The sequence below is a fragment of the Lichenostomus cassidix genome, chromosome 7 (assembly GCF_008360975.1).
Source record: "Lichenostomus cassidix isolate B80296 chromosome 7, HeHo_3.0, whole genome shotgun sequence".
Lineage (NCBI taxonomy): Eukaryota > Metazoa > Chordata > Aves > Passeriformes > Meliphagidae > Lichenostomus > Lichenostomus cassidix.
Window position 1 is genome coordinate 6,485,597 of NC_139488.1, and position 20,175 is coordinate 6,505,771.

Genomic DNA, 20,175 nt, shown 5'->3' on the forward strand with positions numbered 1-20,175 from the left:
TTAAAACCTGAAGGGATGTTAAAGAGTTTCTCATCCAAATAAAGTAAAATTCCCAGCAACCTGAAGCAGTCAGTTCTAGGGTTTCACTCCTCTTCTTGCAAGACAGGCCTTTTTCTGTAATATACCACTTAAATGTTTTACCTCTATATATTGGATTATTTTTGCTTCCTTCCTGCATAGATAGAATAATTTAAAACCATATACATATACACACAGTCAATCAGTTTTGATTGTGTAATCCACTTATCATGTCTCACACTCCAAGGCGGCTGCAGGAGAGAAAGTTGCCTCCTGCACTCTCAACCCTTTATTTTGGGCTTTCCAAATACAGCTCCATCCCTGGCTGCTTGAAGCCCTCATGGTGCAGCTGCCCTGCACTCACCACACCACTTCAGTAGCCCACCTCTGTCTCTTTTGGAAGACTTTTTTTCCCTCTTAATTATCTCCATACTAAATAATCTCCTTTCTTCCCATCTTTTTATTGGCCTTGCTTTCTAATCCTCTCATAACTCTTATTTGGATCTTTCCCATTGGTCTGGATTCCTGGTAAAATGTGCTGCCCAGAGCTGAATATAATCCCCTACCTGAGGCATTACTCATGGCAAATAGAGTAGAATAATTAGCCTTTGGGTTTTTCCTTAATACAACACAAAATCACTTGCCTTTGTTTTTAAAACAACATGGAATTACTTTTGTAATGCTCTGTAACTTCCATTTACTTTCCAGCAAACAGAATCTTGTTATACAGGTGCTTCAACATTTATTTTCCATCTTATATTTATGACTGCATTAATTTTCCTTCTTAAGAGTAGCACAATGCATTTGTAATTTTAAAAAAATTTAGTTTAACCCTCCACTTTGTATCTGGCCCTGTTGAATATTTATCACTCATCCAATTTAGGCATCTGGTCCAAAAACATTTACAAATCCTACCTAATTGTAGGACTGTACTAGCCTAGACCAAGAAAATTTTGTTTTGTTATAAATACATCAAATAATGGTTACAGCTGATGTTCACACAGAAGTTATTACTTCCCATATTAAAACTAACACAAAGCACAGCAAAGCCACCTCTCCCCTTTTTCTTCCCCCCACTCAACTTTTAAATTGAATGACTTCCTTCCATCAGCTACATAAGCACTAAACAGCCACTGCTCTGTTCTAACATCCACTGCACTCCCTAGTCTGTGTTAAGTGCAAAGTGATGCCCATGACATGGCTCACACTGAGAATGAGCTCATTGCAGATATTTTATGTCATCACTTTCTTCCTCCATTCCTTCAGCCTTCCTGCTTTTTGCAACTGTCAAATAAGATTTGGGCCAAAGACTGTTCCTATGCAGCACAGGCATTCTCACATTTAATGTCATTCCCATGGCAACTTTTGCAATCAACACATGACTGTTTAACACACAAACAGCCACAATTAATTTCAGTGCAGTCATTTCACTGTGAGAGCTCCAATAACCTGCAGGCAGCCCTGAGCACATCAAGGCAAGGCACTGTTATCACTTCACTAGGAAGCAGTGTAATATTACAAAACCAGACATGGTGAATATTATCTTTAATCCTCTTACATTAATACAAGTGAAAACAATACCTTTCCCATGGATGTAGGCATAACAAAAGACTCTAATTTGGCTTTCAGACTCCTATGAATATAATCTGCAGGGCTGCTCAATAAAAAGACCTCCTTTTAACTAGAAAATGAACTGATTTTTATACTACACCTGCAGCACAATAAATATGAAAAGCATTATGGAAGAGTTGCTTTTCAGAATAGAACTATATAAATTGGGACAATAAAGATCAGGAATATTTTGACTTTTTATGTAAAAATACATTGTTTTAGTTTGCTTAGGTTATGTGTTCTCAACTTCATATGAGTTCCTGTGGTTATCCTTAATTATAAAGATATGCTGTCATCATTCCAGCCTTCCTCGGCAATGTCTCCCTTTGATAAGTGGTATCAATACTAAGCACCTTGTCACTAATGAATAGCTGCTTCTTTTCTCTCCAGCTGTGTCAATCTGACAGCTCCCCACCCACACACTGTTCAGTGCTCTTCCTACCCATGTGTTTCCTACACTTTCTTTAGGCAGGCACATTTATTCTTGGCAAGCTTTCGCATATGAACAAAAAGCACATTCCATTTGTGAGTCATTTTCTTCAGGCTTTGGAACATCAACTAAAGTGCTGCCTACCACATGAGGTATTATTAAACAATATACATAACCTGGTTATTTTTATACTTTCATTTTTGTTATTACACTTATTTATTGGTGGAAAAATTATAGATTTTGCTGGAAGAGAACGAGTTAAAAATCATCTTTTATTCCATTGGACTTTACCTGCAATCTTGATTATTACTGCAATTAAAATAGAAAAAAAACCACCTCTCAGATTCACAAAGCACTTGTACTCAATGTGATCCCAAAGTATGACATTAAAAATAATGGATGCACACAACTAATTTTATCCTTTAATACCTGAAATTTATGGAATGCTGGGGGAAAAGATGTCATTTCTTTATTACCATCCACCTTTGAAAAGAAATGTTATCAATGAAATTACAGCCCACAAAATTTCTGCATTTAAAATCACTGTGTCCAGCAGGTACATCTTGAGAAACCATACATATAATTTTAATTAGCAACAATCTAAATATTTTGTGAAAACAGACTACAGCATTTTTTTTTTTTGCAAACACTGCAACTGAGTCTTCAGTAGTCACAAAAACAGGATCCTTTTTTAATTTCTAAGCCTCATATTTGACTGGTTTTTACCTCAGAATTAAAGCCCAGAAGTTCAGAACTGTTTCTCATACTAAATCAGTTAGTGGTCACATAATCCTAAGTAACCAGTTGCAAAATAATCAGTGAAAAAATAATCCCCAGTGAAACGACTATTTAATTTCCTTGAGATTATTTACTTGTTTTCTTTTACAAACAAAGTAAATAGAGGATAAAAATTAAGCCATCAGATTTCTTGTGGTGACAAAGTATGCAAGATGATTTGGCCTTCATGACCTGCAAGTTTGGCTATGAATTTATATAGCACTAAGAGTTGTAGGGCAAAGATAAATGTGACTCTGCCCTCAAACAAAAAGGGCATTTTTGTACTTCAGGGTTAAAAAGAAACAAATTTATTCTGAATGAACCAGTCTTTACTACACAGCCATGCTAAGCATATGCTTAACCTGGAACAATACATACCTTAAATTGTAGAGACTAACAGTGACATGGTCCTAAAGCACTAGCCTAGTACAGCCATGATTGTGCACCATTACTATTTCTGTCTCAAGGAACACTGCTGTAAAAGTCTAATAGAAATAATCTGGATGGAAACAGGACAAAATATAACAAAAAGGTTCCCCTTGGCTGCACTCTCAGTTGCACTTCAAAATCAGATATGGCAAACAAAAGCATCCACTTCATAGCCCTCTGCAGCTTAAGGAGGTGATCACAGTTTCAAGCAATTTTCTCAAAGGAAAAAGAAATATTTTAGTGTGGGCCCAAAAGTATATTTTTGCCCCATCTTTCTCAGAATTGTTTGGGAGGAAATTAAAATAACTCTCACAATGATCTCCAGGATAGAATTCTGATCCATCTTAATCTCAGTGAAGTAAACAATGATTTTACCATGGTGAAAATCCAAGAATGTCCCCAGTTCTGACAGTCACACTGTTTTTCTAACAAAAATTTTCAACTGGTGTTTCAAACTGGTGTTTAATAATACAATTACAGAATATTCTGAATTAGAAGGGATTAACAAGGATCACTGAGTCTGACTCCATTATTTATCCAGTGACATCAAATCACTTGGGGCTATACAAAGACCTTCATGAAGGCCCAGAAAAAAAAAACAGGATAGTAACTGTATCATCTTTAAATCAAACTTTGCAAATTAACTGTGAGGTGAGATCTGTGCATGGGACAGAGCAACATCAATTTACAATGTTACTCATCATATTTCTGCTCCATTTGTGTGAAGAAATAAAACCTGAGCTAACCACCTCTATGTTTTGCTTCTGTGAACATCGAACTTTTCCATGCTCCAAAAGCAGAGCTTAAAGGGAATCATCTTGATATCTAACCCAGTGTTTGATTAGGACTACATGATCCAAAAAGCTTGGGAAACAGAAGCCTCAGTAGAAGGCAATTTTGCTAAAGCTTAACACATAATACAAAGCATCTCTCTCCCAGTTGGAAACCAGCACATTTTTAGCTTAGTGAGAAGTTTCCCACAAAAGTTCTCAAGTACAGAATTACATCTGCAGTGCATTTTAACATAAAGGGCTTTGTTGCTTGAGTCTTTGTGTTTTGTTGTTTGACTTGTAGGTATTCTCTAGTAACCTCTTACCCACAACATGCTCTTCTTCGCTGCCATCCAGCTCAGCAGTTGTGTGCCTGGTGATCCAGAAGAACAGCAAGATAAAGGCTGAAGGTAGGGAACATCCCTTCTTTCTTCCTTTCATCTTCCCTGTATAACGTAAAAATGAAAATATACACTTCAGTCAAGTTCCTTGAGTGTTCTGCAAAAGTCATTAGCAGGCTAGTGCACAGCCCTGTGGTAGATACACAACCTGGGAGCTCTGGAGATAATGGGGGGTATTCCAGTATAATCATATTGCAAGCACAATGAAAAATGAGACAAGGCTTGCAGTTGTGCTCAGCAGATTGCAAGACTCCTATCCCATCACCAGTACAGGTCAGAGGCACTGCTATTCTTCCATTTTAAGGCACAATTGAAATCCCCTCCTGAAATATATCATGATATGAAATGCAACACTCAGTACTTTTAATGTCCTGGCATTAATTACACAATGTATTCTTGCTTGCCCAGTCAAATCCTTCCAAGTTGTACTCAGTCGGCAGAACCTACATTCATTGCCACAACACTTTTAACAAATATTTAATCAATATATAGTTACCAAGTTCCCGGATTCTTGTGCAAGTTGCATTTCACAGGAATCCAACTTTTTGCAACATGGACTGCAGTGCTTTAAGAAGTATTTTGCACCTTGTAGATCCCTTTAATACTGAGAACCTCACTGAAGTACAGAGTTATTATTTTTCACATGGAATCTGTGCAATCACTAACAGTCACTATTCCATGGCAGCTGGCATGTTCAGGTTGCCAAAGATGAGGTTATGCACACAAATATGAAATTAACTCTGGAAAACTTTTGCTATAACTTTTTTAGAAATGCATATTTTCCAACTAACTAAAAGTTCCTTCAGGATCTCTGAATTTTAATTAGAGAATAGGCTCAATCTCATCTTTGTTACCAAGAGATCAATTCCCTATTCATAATCTCTAGTTTCCTACCCTCTTCTCTTAAAGTACAATACAAAATTTTTTCTATATTAATTAAGATTAAGTAAAAAAAAAAAAATTAAAGATCTAAGTGCTAGGAAGTTCCTAGCCTTCAGACACACTTTGGTCTTCAGTGGTTTTTTTGCATGTCTGTGAAGACAGCATGTCTTCACCAAATCAGAACCACAATTCTCATTTCTCTTTAGAAAACTTACCAGTATTCCCCTCTTGCATACTCAGTGTTTTACCAACTTGCAGCATGTAATTGAAAAACGCCTTCTTAAAAACAACTCTTGAAATTGAAAACTGGTGGAATTACAGACCAGATCATGAGTAGCACTATCTATTTAGGTAATTTTTAATGCAGACAATACCCTTTAGAAGGCTTCAGTATATAGTGTAGTGAAAAAAAATGAGATTTCTTCCTTTTTTCTTTATTTTTTCTGTAAAGCAACAAAAATTTTGAGTTTGAAGGAATTTCTATTTTAGGCAGAAAATATGAGTGTTAACTTTTACATCACAATGCTTTCCTGCCAAAATAAGCAAAAAAATTGCATGTCTTTGATTCTTTCTAAACTCAGTTATTAAGCTTAACTTCCACAGGAATAAATAAAATGCTTTATCCACATACGGTTTGAGAAAATGTAATAATACAGATCTCATTTTGTGCTTTTAATCATGGTTTTAAAAAATCTTTCCTCAAACACTATTCTTTACTTCTATGAAAAAATTCAAAAATTACTGTTTTCTAGCAGAGGTGGAAGAATCTCTCTTGGATTAGAAACCAATTTACAAGTTCTGAAATATTTTGTAAATGGAGAAAATGGGCAAGAGCTACAGTTGCTCATTTTCAGGTACGTTTTAAAGAAACAGAAGTAGCATCTTTATTCTCAATTCTATCTGGAACTCCAGTTTTACATTCCTTTTTATACAAAGCTTTGTAGCACATGGCCTTGGAAGAATTACCCATTTTCATCCAAAGGTTAAAGAAAGAGTAACAGCAAATCTTTTTATCACCCGCTGTTAAAAAGTCCAGTCAGGCTTTAAAATAGAAAATAACTCTATGCAAGGTAACCTGAAATTGTCTAAGACTGTCTTTGTGATTTGAGAGACTTCTGATTTATTATGTCAGTTTGACATCAACTAAAATTAAAGCAAATCCACAACTAAGAAAAATGGTATGCGAAGAAATATTAAGTAAAAAAATTCAAAAAACTGCACAGATACTTAGCATTACAAAATAAACAAAGCTGGTGATAGTTTTACATCATCTAGGCTCACTTAAAGCAGAAATGTTATCAAATATTCAGATTTGATACTTAGATATGTAGTAATAACTTTCAAACTCCCTGGCTCCTGTGAGTTCAGTGGAATAAAAAGTTACAAAATACAGTTATATTTTTGAAATGACATGGGAAAGGGCAAATTTCTAGCACATTGTTTTCCTTAGAAGTAATCATTGGCACAATTGTTACTCTTCATAAAGGAGCTTGCTAATTACCCACAACCTCAGTTACCAATGGATTAATTCCATGTTTGCCCCCGGGCTCTCATTTTCTACATTTGAGTTTTTCCAAACATGGCATCAAAACTCTCCCTAGGTTCAGCAAAATTCTATTTGAATTTGGAGGCTTTGGTTCCTTCTTCCAGGAATCTGCAGAGCATAGATTTAGATCACAAAATTTAGTAATCAGTTGTTAGTCAGTTATCCCATATTCTCAAAAGCTTTTTCCCAAGTAGAAGACAGACAATCAGGCAGAAATGGAAATCCTCAATAGGATTCTATTTTTTTCATTTGAAAACAGAATTTTGTGTATCGTGAGCTACCACATATAATTGTCACTGTGTGGATACAAGGATAAATTACTGCATTTGTACAGAGAACAAAAATCCTCCCAGGGTACAGTATTTCTATTCTTCCACTCAGCTCCTACATTTCCCTTAAAAGGAAGGGTCAAAGGTGTGTCAAAAGCTGGCCATGTTGATGCTTGGGCCAGTTCCCAAGAGGAAAAATGTAGGCTGTGCAATGGCATATCTGCCTTACTGCAGAGTCTACTGACCAAACACAATCTCCTTTAGCTTCTTGCTAACCTTCCCAGAAGGTCACAAAGTCCCAGAACATTGTGTCAGGTTTGGGTGGAGATGGGATGAGTGGGGTGAAGGTTTTGGTAATGAAATGCTTAAATCCTTCCGTGCTTTAATTATTTCTTGTTATTCCTAAAGGAAGAAGGAAATCCCAGATCAAAGTGTACTTGGCACTGCTTTTTCAATTAAAAACCCAAACCCTCTAGAAAAGTCCAGGTTTTCTGACTGCACGTTTAGCTGCCCAGTAACAGAACTTTAAAGCTGTAAGCCTCTTATCATACTGCCATAATTTGCTTTTTTAAAACATTCTGATTTTTTGTTGTTGCTATATTTGTATGGAGTGCACAATTAAAAATACTTCATCAGCGATATTTGACTCAGTAAAATACCAAATGTACACATTTGTGAAAAACTCTCTGTCATGAGAAAAATAGGAAATGTTTCAATTTTAAATAATTCATGTTTAACTGTCTGATTATTTAAGACACATTCTGAAAATTTCTGAGAGTATGTAAAGCCTTTTCCTGTTGAAGGATTCTAGGTTAGGACAGCCAGGAATCAGCATTAATACTCTACATCATAGTGTCATTAATGTGTATTTCATAAAGACAATTCCTTAGGAACTGGCATTCTACTGCTCCCAAACTCCCTACCTCTTAATGGGACATTTTCCTAACAGACAACAACGTTACTTGACAGAGGAGATCAAAGGTCCATGGGTTATAATTGGCACTGATTTATTTGCTGATTTAATGACATGCTTTCATTTAGTGCCATTAGCTTCCCTCAGGCTGAAGTACAGGTAACCAAGGCAGATCACATCATAAGCAATCAAGGAAGCTCCCAGTAAAAGATCCTTATTATTTGCTCTTATAACCAGGCCCTTTTTATCCTGACACCTAAACTCAAAAATAAAAGGAAGATCTTGAGATTTTTTTTTTTTTTGCCAATAGCAGAAAAATATAAAACTTAATGTCTTGTCCATGCAGTTGGCAGTCTCTGGAGACAAAACTTTTATGTGTATATGCATATGAATGTGTGTGTGTGTGTATGTATGGACGTGTGTGTGTATATATACATAATATATATACACATACATACACACATACACACACACACACACACATATTTTTTTTCATCTAGCAGTCTCTTCAATTTCTATAGTTACCCAAATGTTTAGTCAAAAACTTTTTTTCAGCATGGCATTTATCTTTAACAAGCTAACTGGAAAAAGAAAACCAGCATTTCCTGTAGTAACCAAAATAAGACATCCTTAGAAAAAGGCCTGAAGTGACTTTGTAATGACTGTAAAAGTGACTCATTCACACTGACAGCCCAGGAAACAGAAAAATACACACACAAAAGCACAGGATATAATTAAATAGAGGAATTAATAGCAGGAGATAGGATGTGCATATTCAGAGGTCCAATTTAGCACAGCCTAAAATTACGGATTAAAAGGTCTAACTAGACAGGATTATAACATTTCTGATATAAAAGCAGACCTTCTTCAGTTCCCTGTACTTCAGAGGCATTGTATTTACCCTATGATATTTTCCACCACCTACCTAGGACTTGTGTGATAAATTAGACTTATCTGCAGCATTGTCTCCCAGCTGGCAGAGTCAGTGTGTTCCCCTAAAAATTATTACGTGCTTGTTTTGCAGCTGCTTGCAACATCATGTTCTCTTATTTCCTCAGCAGTAAATATGAAGAATGAAGTGAGCAGGAAATCTCTGCTCTGATGATGATACCTGCCCCAGAGTCAGTGCTGGACTGTCAGTAAAACTGACTTCCATTAGAGTCACCAGAGCCTTGTGCTGCCACAACAACTTCATAAGTTCAGGCAGTGCGCTATGAATCATCAGCATGCAAACATTACTGATTGAAAGCAAAAGCTATGGAAATTACAACCCTCATCCCAACTTATCTCCCTTTTGCACCCTGCAATAAGTAGCAGCTCTCATAGTCTGTGTCAGTCCTGAGACCAGAGACTCCATCCAGTTCCTCCAAGAACTTCAAATTCCTTCTTGTCATGAGAGAGAATTTTAGTCGTTTACCCACCTTCCTCCATTTAGCATAAATGCTTTGCTACAGCACTATTCCAGTCTTTTAAAATCCCAAGTGAAAACTAGGAACTAAAGAGAAAATTTAGAAAAACAAATTTTTCATTATCATTTAAATTGAGAAGCTGTATAACCTGCTATCACTGATTCAGATTAAAACTCCCATCTTTGTTGTGCTTTTATGAAGCTTGCAAATGCTGCTTTTCAAGCACACCTGATAAAAGAATTGGAAAGAAAAACCTTGTCGTATTTTGAAATAGAAATTAAATAAATAAATAAATAAATTAATAAACCTAGCACAAGAAATCACTTCCTTTTTTTCATATGCGTGTAGACCTCTCTTGCATCTTCACTTTCTTTGTTAACTTCCTTCCCTCTTGCTTTAAAATTGTTTTCCATTTTCCCAGCTTAGCTTCAGGACCCACTTTTTCCCTTTTCCTAGTCTTCTCACCCCTGGAACCAAGTACTTCTGCCATCCTATCTCCACTCAGCTTCTCTTGTAATACAGCTCCAGACTCTAAATCGCTCCTCCATTAAGTTCTCATTCTTGCCTGGCTCAGTCAGGTCTCCCATCCATGATTTCCATGATCCAAGAGCTGGGAACTGGATATAATCTGGTAGGCAGAGCTATAGCAACAGAATGCCTTGGCTACAGAAGCTGGCAAACAATTTTCTTAACTCCCTGACCAAGCACAGCAAAGCACCTGATGCAACAGTCAAAGTGAATTATAAGCACTGAAATTAAGACTGATTTACCAAAATAACTCCTCCACTTTTCACAGGAACATTGGATTTGTCTACAGCAAATCATATAACTAGCTCATTTTCATTGTGATACAGCTTTCACTGGGGAAAAGAAATCTTTTGCTCCTATCAAAATATTTTTACATGTGGACTAAAGCAAATTATTCATTTATATAATTTCATAAATCTTGAACAAAAAAACAAACTCACTACACTTGGGCCTGTACTACTTGGACAGAAACTACCCATTGGTAGGAAAATATTGGTCATCTAATCTTATTTTCAAACGGGTAATGCCTTCAGCATCCTAATAAAAGCCACTCCAGAGCACAAAATCCACTAGCAAAACAGACAAGCAGAAACATTAGTTACATGTAAGCACTATAAAGCCTCCAGCCTGTTTTGTTGCTAGCAGTTTGGACTGGAAAAGTACAGACTACATGTTCAAGTCTCAGCTGTGCTCATTGATAAACAGACACGAATTCAGATGTCAGTTAACTCAGCACAACCTGCTTTTCTGTTGGAGAGAGTAATTTCAGCACTGGATGTCTGTTGTGTTGTGTGTAATTTCCCATTTGTACACACTGTGGAAGCATGACTACTCAATTTCACTGATGTGAAGTTGTCAGACACTGCAAATACTACAAGCAGGCACAGGAAGAAACTACTGCCACAGTGATGCCTCTCGTGACTGATTTTGACCATACCCATATTAACCTTTTGTTACCTCATCATCACATTAATCACATTTTCACACATACAGAGGTCCAAAATACAAATTTCCTTGCTCAGTCAGGCAAGTACAGGTCACCTGGTCTATCTTCCCAGCTGCAGACACCACAGACACTATTACTGCAAGGAACCTGTGAGCTTTGGATCATCACACAGACTAGAAATGCTGAAACTGCCTTCAGTGGCATAAACACAGGATTCAGATAATCTGCCTCAGATTATCACCCTACAACCACCTTAAACCAACATAAAACAACAATGCCATGGAAAAGAAGGGTTGTATTCCCTTCATCTCCCACCACAGTATAGATCATGTTCCTTATTCTGGTGGCAGTGCCAGCTCTGGTGGACCTAGAGCAAATACACTTTGACAGACATTTCTTGAAGTTCATAAAAACAGTACTAAGTATTTCCTTTATATCAAATTTGTATTTCCAACTTACTTGCTGGAACTGCACTTTTCAATATAGTTATGTTAAAACTGGTTCTTTTGGAATGCTCTATTTTCTAAAGGAAGGTTAAATCTTCTGAAAGAAAGTTGAATTTCCCAGTGGGCAGACTCATACCCTGGGGGTCAACATGCTCAAATGCCTAGTTTTAATTTCTCACTAAAGAGTAAATCTAATTATCCAGTTAACTTCAGAGCTGTACTCAGTTATGAAAGGCATAACTCCATCAGGGAAGATGGCAGCAATGCTAAAGATGGGAGATGAACAGCGGTATTAACGGCAACAGGAAATAATTAAGAAACTGAACAAAGAGTTGTGAGAGAAAATGAAAAGGATTAGGAATAAGTCTATTTTGCTGTGAAGTAACTATGAGAGGAAAGGAATAATACAATTCTCCATATGGTTTTGTTTCATTCTGTCCCCAGGGCTACTCTGTCCCCATTGTAAAATTTAAATGGTTTCACAAGAGAAACATACAGAAGTAGGTAATTTGTCCCTGTTTTTCAAGACAGTTTTCCTGGTTTCACTTAAAGCAGCTTAATATGGGAAGACCCCATCAGCCTCTCCTGGCTCTCTAGAGAGAAATGTGACTGTCCAGAATGCAGCCCAAACACAGAAGAATTGCAACTACTGGAATTTGACAGATTTTAAACACTTTGCTCCAAAATTGAGAGATGTGACATGTAAACCTCGATGCTACTAAGTTCTACTGATATTTTTTTTTCTTATTTTAAAGTTTCTTCTTCTTACACACATACACTGAATCCCTCTGGCAAACATTCTCAGAATAAACTGATTGGTTCATGCGCACCAACAAAATCATGACAGTAACACAGCACTTAAAGCAGATACCACCTTATTTTACAATGCAAACTAAAATTACCACCAGAATGCCTTTTTTGAAGTAAATGTCGATGTTAAAGCAGGTTCCCAGAATGTGAGAGACTGCTGTAATGGTCTTTTTTTTCCAGAGGAGATTTAGTAATTTTTTTCTGATATATCAGTGAGAGAAGTCTGTGTTCTGTGCCCTGAAAGTAATCCAAGAAGCACAGAATCAGAACAGCATAACAGATATCAGTGCCTCTGTGCTGGAGAACACTTGGGTACTGGTGTCTGCTTCTGTTTATGCACTCAACTTGGAAGGGTTATCTCAGAAACATAAACAGTCCTTGAAGGCAGAACTGAAGCCCAGTAATTCTTCTCTAACTGTGGATCTGGACATGTTTTCTGAAAGTCTTCTAAGATGCTAATTCATTTACACTCTTGCTTTGTTTCCCAGATCACTTTTCCTGCAATCTCTCACAATTTCCTCTTTGCCAGAAAATCTGCATCCTTTTTGAATGTTATCCCTCACCTCCTTTTAGATCTAAAATAGACACCAAATAGTCAAGTTTTTACCACTGGACTTTCAAAATTATTTGCCAATGAGATTAAGGATACATAAACTCAATGACATTAAATTTCTATCTGTCCTGAGTCAGAAACATAAAACTCTAATTCTGCATTTAGAATATTACTAGATGAGTAACAACTAAGTTTTCATGAGCAGTATTAGTAAATGTGGGCACTGCACTAAAAGGCTAAACACACCTTAAAGGTCATGTAACTACAACCAGTGAGCTGAAATGCTTTAAAACTCAAAATTACAAACTATGCAATACACAACGTGAGGACACACATACAGATGACTGAAAGGCAATTTAAAGAGCACTTGGAAACTCTCTGGCATAAAGTCATAAAATTTTCATATAAATGAATTTATCAAACAATTGTCCACATGGTTTCTTTTTAATGAGCCCTTTCATGTGAAGCATTATTTGACAGGAGAAAAGGCCAGAGCCAGATGTATTTTAATGACCTTTACCTCCTCAGCATTGTTCTGTGTACACTACACACTAAGTAAACTTGATTATAATTCTCAAATTGAGCTTAAACAATAATTCAGAGAAATTGCTGTGGATACAGCTACTTGCTGCCTTCACAGACAGTAATAAATGTCTCCTAGTAAAATCAAATAATGGGCAGAAGGTTCCAAAGGGAAAGGGGTGACAGCTTTGCCCAAGTAGGTGCCTAGCAATTCCTACAGCACGCCCTTGCTGTCCCTATCTGCACTGACCGCTGCACTTCCTGTTTCTGTGGCTGTCCATAAGACACTCAGGAAGGAAGGTTTATATCTTTACATGTTTCCCATTCAAGTACTTTCAGGGCTAATTCCTGGAGTACTGAGTCACACTGACCATCTACATACTCCCCCCATGCAAACTGTTATTTTTCTCCCTACTCCAATTTTCCCATTGTTATAGGCCTTTTCTTCATTTAAATTGTGTATTTTCTAACACACTAGCAAAATTCTAGCAATTTTTTTAAAATACAGGCTAGTATTACTGGTTTGTTTTACACAGATACTAAAACTGAAGTTTACATCAATTATTCTACATAAAAAATTACAAAAGTCACCAAAAATATTCTGGTGTTTTGGAGGGTCAGGTAAACGTGTATTACACTGACATGACTGTAAGCCTCATTCACTATCCTGATTGTTTAAAGGTTAGTTTCTTGAAAATTTCAAATACACTGTGAGTGTAACTGGCTTATGTATTATCAGCTTAATTTTAGTCTCCTAAAATCTTCTTGTACTTCTCAAAATATGAATTGTTTTAGATGTTCCTTGCCTCAGAAGGATTTGAAACAGCCTGGCAGACCATTCTACTTGAGTCAAGACTCTCCTGGAGCTACTGCAGTGGAGAAATTGCTTTAAAAAACAAGAGCTTTTCTTCAAACTCAAGCTATTGATCAGAATTAACTTACTCAGCTTTAGGAAGGCTTCCTTTCCAAGAACTGTCTTGGAGTTTAAAATATTTCAGACTGAGATTATGGCAACAACATATTAGTTGTATTATTAATCATAAAAGTATATTCATTGTCCTGCTTTTTCAAATTTGCAGAGGGGAAAAAAAGTCTCCCTTTTTGCAGCTCGTTGCTGGACTTTGAATCTAAACGTCTCACTACAGCATCTACCGTATTCTAAAGAAAACCCACCAGTTGATACTGCTTTCGGCAGCTAAAGGAAAAAGGATCACTCAGTTAAAACGAAAGTCTGTTCCAAAGTACTCACCAAACTCCTAGCAACAGCTCTTCAAGAAAGAGGGAATTCCTGAATCAGAGCTGAGTATGATCCTCCCCTGCTAATTCCCGTCGAAGGGGTGTGGTGTAAAGCTACAACGGCAGGATTGCAACCTGATCTTCCTCGAGCAGACTCCTGACTGTGGATTCCTCAGCTCGCCGCTGTTCTGGCGTTTTGTAGAGCACATGGGCTCGCTCTGGGCAGTCAGAGATCTGCAGCAGCCGCAGGATCGTTTCCTGTTTAAAGTCTTCTCATCTGCCTGGAGGTTGGAGCAACTGTTTTCTAAACAGCACGAGCTAAAATGAAATGCACCTTTAAAGAATGAGAGACTGTAGGATAAGGTATTCATTGTACCTGGCAGGCTCTGATACGGTTCATGAAGATGTCCTATTCCTTGCCTATTTAAGAGACATGAGGTGGGAGGGAGTGCTATGTTTTGTCTGTTTTTAAACGGAGCCACGCTGCTCACTGTGTATCCGGGCTGCATCCAGCGGTGTCTGGAGCTGCTTACACGGGCGATTCTGCCTGCAGCTACAACATCCCGTCTATTACACATCGCACCAGTATGTGCTAAAACTCGAGTTCAGGATCATGAAGAGTGCCATGGCTGATGACAGGGATGAGGACTCTAGAGACCCCCTCAGAGACCTTGTAACTCATGCGTGTAGAGACAGATGCCCAGAATCTTAGTCCTGGACACGCAGGATGGGAATTTCCCAGGTAAGGAGTTAAACAGTAACAGAGACAGAAGTAACAGCTGTAGTGCAATAGCTTACACAGTCAGTAGCTCATTGTAATTATTGTAATTATAATAATTGTAATTATTTCTAGGCAAAGACAAATAGGTAGTTAAATCACTTTCACTGAAAGTAACATTAATCTGTTCATCCCCATCCTGAAACAGACTGGCAGTTTGTCCTAGTCAGTTAATGGATTAACTATCTCTGACACTAACAGAAATGCTCCTGGCAGCTCCTTAGATCTCCTGGCTGTTGTTCCTGACTGTTAAAATGTCTGTAATACTTTTCAGAACAAAGCCAGTAGTCAGCTGAGTCTACTTACTATTAACTGGGTCAACAATCAAATGGATTAACTGTCCCAAAAGGCACCAGAAACACTCACAAAGTAAAGGGGCAGTTCAAATGCTGGGGTTGAGGTTCTACCGTGCAGTTACTAATTACCAGCTCAGATAAAGGAAGAGGCAGCCCAGCTCCAGAGGTCAGTGAAATGGAAATGGTCAGTCTGTCATTTGTGTCACAGCACAACAAATGAAAAACACTGTGGGCCCAGGTGTTAGGAATTAGTATCTGTCAGTGCTACCCATAAACCCATTTGACAGTCACAAGTAAGACAATGCAAAACAGATGCACTAAAATTACACCATGTCCGAAAGAAATGTCTGTACATTTACAATAGAAACGAAACTCACTAGATTTCAAAAAATTTACGTACTTCTTCACTTTAATAATGCATCTATATGGATGAACAAGAATCTGTGTGGATAGTTTCAAACTTGCTCCACTCTACAAGCCATTAACAAACAAGCTGCTTTAGGTTGTACTGGATACTGAATGGTCTAAAATTACAAGTCCATGCAAATATATTTAAAATCTAGGGACTGGGCCTGTCCATAATTTCATGTGGATTTTTTTGTTGTTTTTTTATGAGGCTTTTTTAAAAACACACACACACACACACACACATACACACACACAAGAGTTTTCATAGTTTGTGTCATAATGTGTTAACATCAGTCCTTTTCTCTCAAGATCTTACTCAAGTAACTCAAAGCAATTCTGGAAGAAATAGTCCACACCAACATGAAAAAATAAAAGGGAAAAGATATAGTTTAAAATGCATTTGTCATCTTATAGTCAAAGAAAGGGAGAAAAACACAGAAAGAAAAGTACATTAAAGAAAACATGAGAATTAAACCCTTATTTTGATTAAAAGTTAGACTAAGAAATCTTTGGTAAATAATAAAACGGCATGAGAGTAAAAATGATACCAAGTGCACAAGAAACACATACTTAACAGAAAAATTCCATGAAAACTATTTCATTATCATAATAGCAGTTTTGCTTTCTATTCTGTTAATGTCTTTCCAGCTCCCACATGCAGTCTTATTAATTTAGTTGCCAAGAATTAATTTAATTTTCCTCCCAATGTAGTTTGCATTATAACTGCAACATAAAAGGCTTCAGTTGAGACTGGAATCAGACTTTGAAGATGACAACAAAACTGATTTGAACATTTAGTAGGATCAGAGAATTCCATTCAGCTAGGACCTGACCTAGGCAATCACACTAATCTCTGGCCTGTCCCTAAGCCTGCTGATAACTGTTGGTCCACAGCAGAAAACGTCACTAGGTATCTATAAGCAGATATACTCAAAAGTACAGCTTGAGTAAACTAAAACAGAAATGCCATGAAAAAGATTCCTAGTACAATTCTTGCAATACTCAATACTTAGCTCTGAAGAGTTCAAAGCTAAGATGATTAGAACTTAGTCTTCTGACAGTGCATAGAACTGCTCCCCACAAACTGGGAGATGAGGGAATTTAAAAAAAAGGAAGCTCTGTGTGAGAGGTCAGTGTCATTATCAGCCTGATGAACAAACAGATGCTGACTGAAAATGTACACCGCCAGCTACCCTCTGACCACAGATAAAACCCCTTTACTCCACGTTCTCAGTTGGGAACTCTGATCATGAAGCTGCTTCTAGTGACAGCTCCACGTTTTCCAACAGCCGAAACAGGAGACAGTGTGCCATCCCAGAAAACCCTCCAGACTGGAGCTCTGTCTTGACTTCTGGAAGGTAAGCAAGGATAACAATACTCGTGGTAAAAGCCTTAGCATCCGCAAAATGCTTACAACACACAGGTTAAAAACAACTGACTCTCCCTTGAGACACAGCAGTGGCTTCAGGCCATACTCCACCCTCCTCTCCATCATCTGTCACTACTACACAGCCTGCATTTCCAGCACAGTGTGGCAAGCTATCACTGGTTTTACACTGATAACTGTTAGTGCCAGCAGGACATCAGGGAAATGGAAGGTAAGATCTAATAACTAACCTACAGGGGCAGGGTCACTGTCCTCTGCAATGTCTGCCACCAGTTTGGGTTGGTGCTCATGCTGACTGAAAAGGAGGGAGGGAAAGACAGTGAACTCCAAATTCAAATTTTCCTGTATTGTGCATCTTTATTTGTATAAAGTGGATGGGTTCTAGCAGAATATGTTATACTTCACCATACTGCTAAACATGTGGTATTCAGAAATCAAAGTGATGCACAAATGTCCAATCTTGTAATTGTTTTACTGTACCAGAACAGAGATACAGCAACACAAAAGTATAAGTTTTTTGTGTGCGTATATAATACAATTAATTTTTTAAGCTCTATCATTTCTGAAGGATGATTCACAGTATCACATAGTTGGGAAACACAAAGGCTTACATAAGCTGTTCTTCACACATGCCTCTCTCAGTGAGGTTGTGATATTGTTTAACAACACAGACGTCTGTGATGTCTTGTTGCCCTCTAGTGATGCCATTTGATTTTCCCACTGCTTAGTGCTTTAAAAATCCCCACAGAGCTGAGAGCTGTCTGCCTCCTGCCTTCAGCAAACTGATTCATAACTTAATACTTCTACTTGGAGCTTGAATTTGATGGGAAAGCACAGGTATTTCTGAATCTTCATCAGGAATAAGGAGCCCGAGGGCAAGCTGACAGGAAAAATGCCACTGGCATAGCTTGCTTAGCCCAGCGAGCTCAAAGGGAGAGGTAAGATGAGGCAGGCACTGTCACCAGAGTGCAAAGGCTCCCAGGGCCTTCCCCGCAGCACAGACACAAATCATCTTACCAGGCAGGGCTGTTACCCTTGAAGGGCTCCTGGAAGCACCGACAGTTGCTGTTTTCCCTCCCTGGATGATGGAACATCACTGATAGAGGGAACAGTCTGCTACCTATCCCAGACTCCATATATGCACTATTTGTAGTCACTTTCATGGTGAAGTGTTCGATTATCTTAACATTAGCTGATCTTCCTGAGGCCATTGAAGTGTCTGCTTTTCCAGACAAGGTCATCTATGTGTTAACAACACACAAAACCCTAACTAGGTTGTAAAAGATGATCACAGTTTAATTTCCTTTTAGTACGAGTTTTACAAATGGCTCCATTACTGGTTTATACTTGTTCCATTATTTTTATTGTGTATAGTATTTAATATTTAAATCCCACCTAAAAATACACAAATGGAAGTGAAAGGTCTTCCTCAGTGAAAGAAAGATCAGAATCTAGTAGCTGTCACTCGAAAACCTGCCTCTAAGATGCACTCCTCTGTACCCCCTCGTATTGTTTCTCTTTCCTGTAACTTCCTGGTCTTATTTAAAAACCACAGCTATCTCAAGTGTTTTCTAAAGAATGAAACTGAAATGAACACAGAAGGTGACCTGTTTTTTCTGAAAGCAGAACATTGAGACAGTATAATAAGGCAACTGCAAAAATTCAGGCTTTGTTTCTGTCCTCACTTTAAAGGTAGTAATAACTAAGTAACACAGTGATGGAAATATAGGAACATTTTTTAAAGAAAGAATCATCAACAGTTAACACCCAAATTTATTTTATCACAAATGTCTTGGAGGCTTGTGCTTTGAAAGTCAAACCTTTAATAAGGCTATCAAGGGTAAGGTGGATAAGTGGACTATCCTAATGTCCTTTTTTTAAGGGGTGAGAAGAGGAAAAAAAAAAAAAAAAGAGTGATGGATGAGAGGAAAGTGATTATCAGATCACTTTCTTACTAGTTAAAAATCTTCCCAAGCTGAACTACCCAGCCAGTTTGAGAAGCAGCAAGGAATACATTCAGCATCTGCCTCTCTGATTTCCAAGCCCAGTTATCTTATACTGAGCAACCCATTCCCTTGAAATTAAGCTTCTGTAATCTAAGTACAGGACATATCATGTGACATTTTCAATAACATGGAGATTTCAAGACTCAGAGTCAATAAAATAAAATTTGGATAACTGAGGAAGTAGGGGGTCAGGTCAGAATCAAATGCCACTCATTTTTAGAGCCAGAAGCTTTATTAAGTGTGAATTTCATTATACAACTTGCAATACCTTCAACCAAAACAGAATAAGGGATGTCTTATGCAAAAGGACATTTTCTCACCTTCCTTACAAAAGTCTTTTCTTTATGGTCTTTTTATTTCTTTATTTCGATAACAATTGAAAGAACTTTTCATCATAAAGCTGCATTTAGATCTGAGGCAGATCATATCTGCATCAAAATATAATAGAAGTATTACCTACTGAATTCTGTTTTGTTAAATAATAAAAAAGGGGGAGTGCATAGGCTTATCAAACAAACTGCACCTCTGGACAAAACACCTGTTTTTAAAATAATATATTCCTTGCTTGGCTCAGCAAATGTCTGCTTCTGAAACAGATACAGGTTAATTAAACACAATTTTCCTCAATTACCTATTTATCATGTTTTTTATTCTCACATGGTGTCTGACTCCCCTCTCAATGAGTGCAGTGTTTCACTAAAGATCTTGATAAGGCTCCCTTTCCATCCATGTCCTTTAGCACTCATTCCAAGCACAGAGCAAGCCCAGGACTAACTGCCTTAGTCACTGGATGTCACTGTTGCA

General features: G+C 37.6%; 1 protein-coding gene across 1 annotated transcript in view; it reads right to left on the minus strand.

Annotated features, from left to right (window-relative positions):
- Positions 1–14,887, minus strand: part of TFPI (tissue factor pathway inhibitor) — a 33,053-nt gene extending 18,166 nt beyond the window's left edge. Inside the window, exons 1-2 of the mRNA XM_085065968.1 lie at positions 14,510–14,887; positions 4,362–4,481 (exon numbers count right to left, since the gene is read on the minus strand). Coding sequence (XP_084922094.1) covers positions 4,362–4,476 — 115 coding nt within the window. The 5' untranslated portion in view covers positions 4,477–4,481; positions 14,510–14,887. The remainder of the gene's footprint in view (positions 1–4,361; positions 4,482–14,509) is intronic.
- Between the last annotated feature and the right edge of the window lie 5,288 nt (positions 14,888–20,175).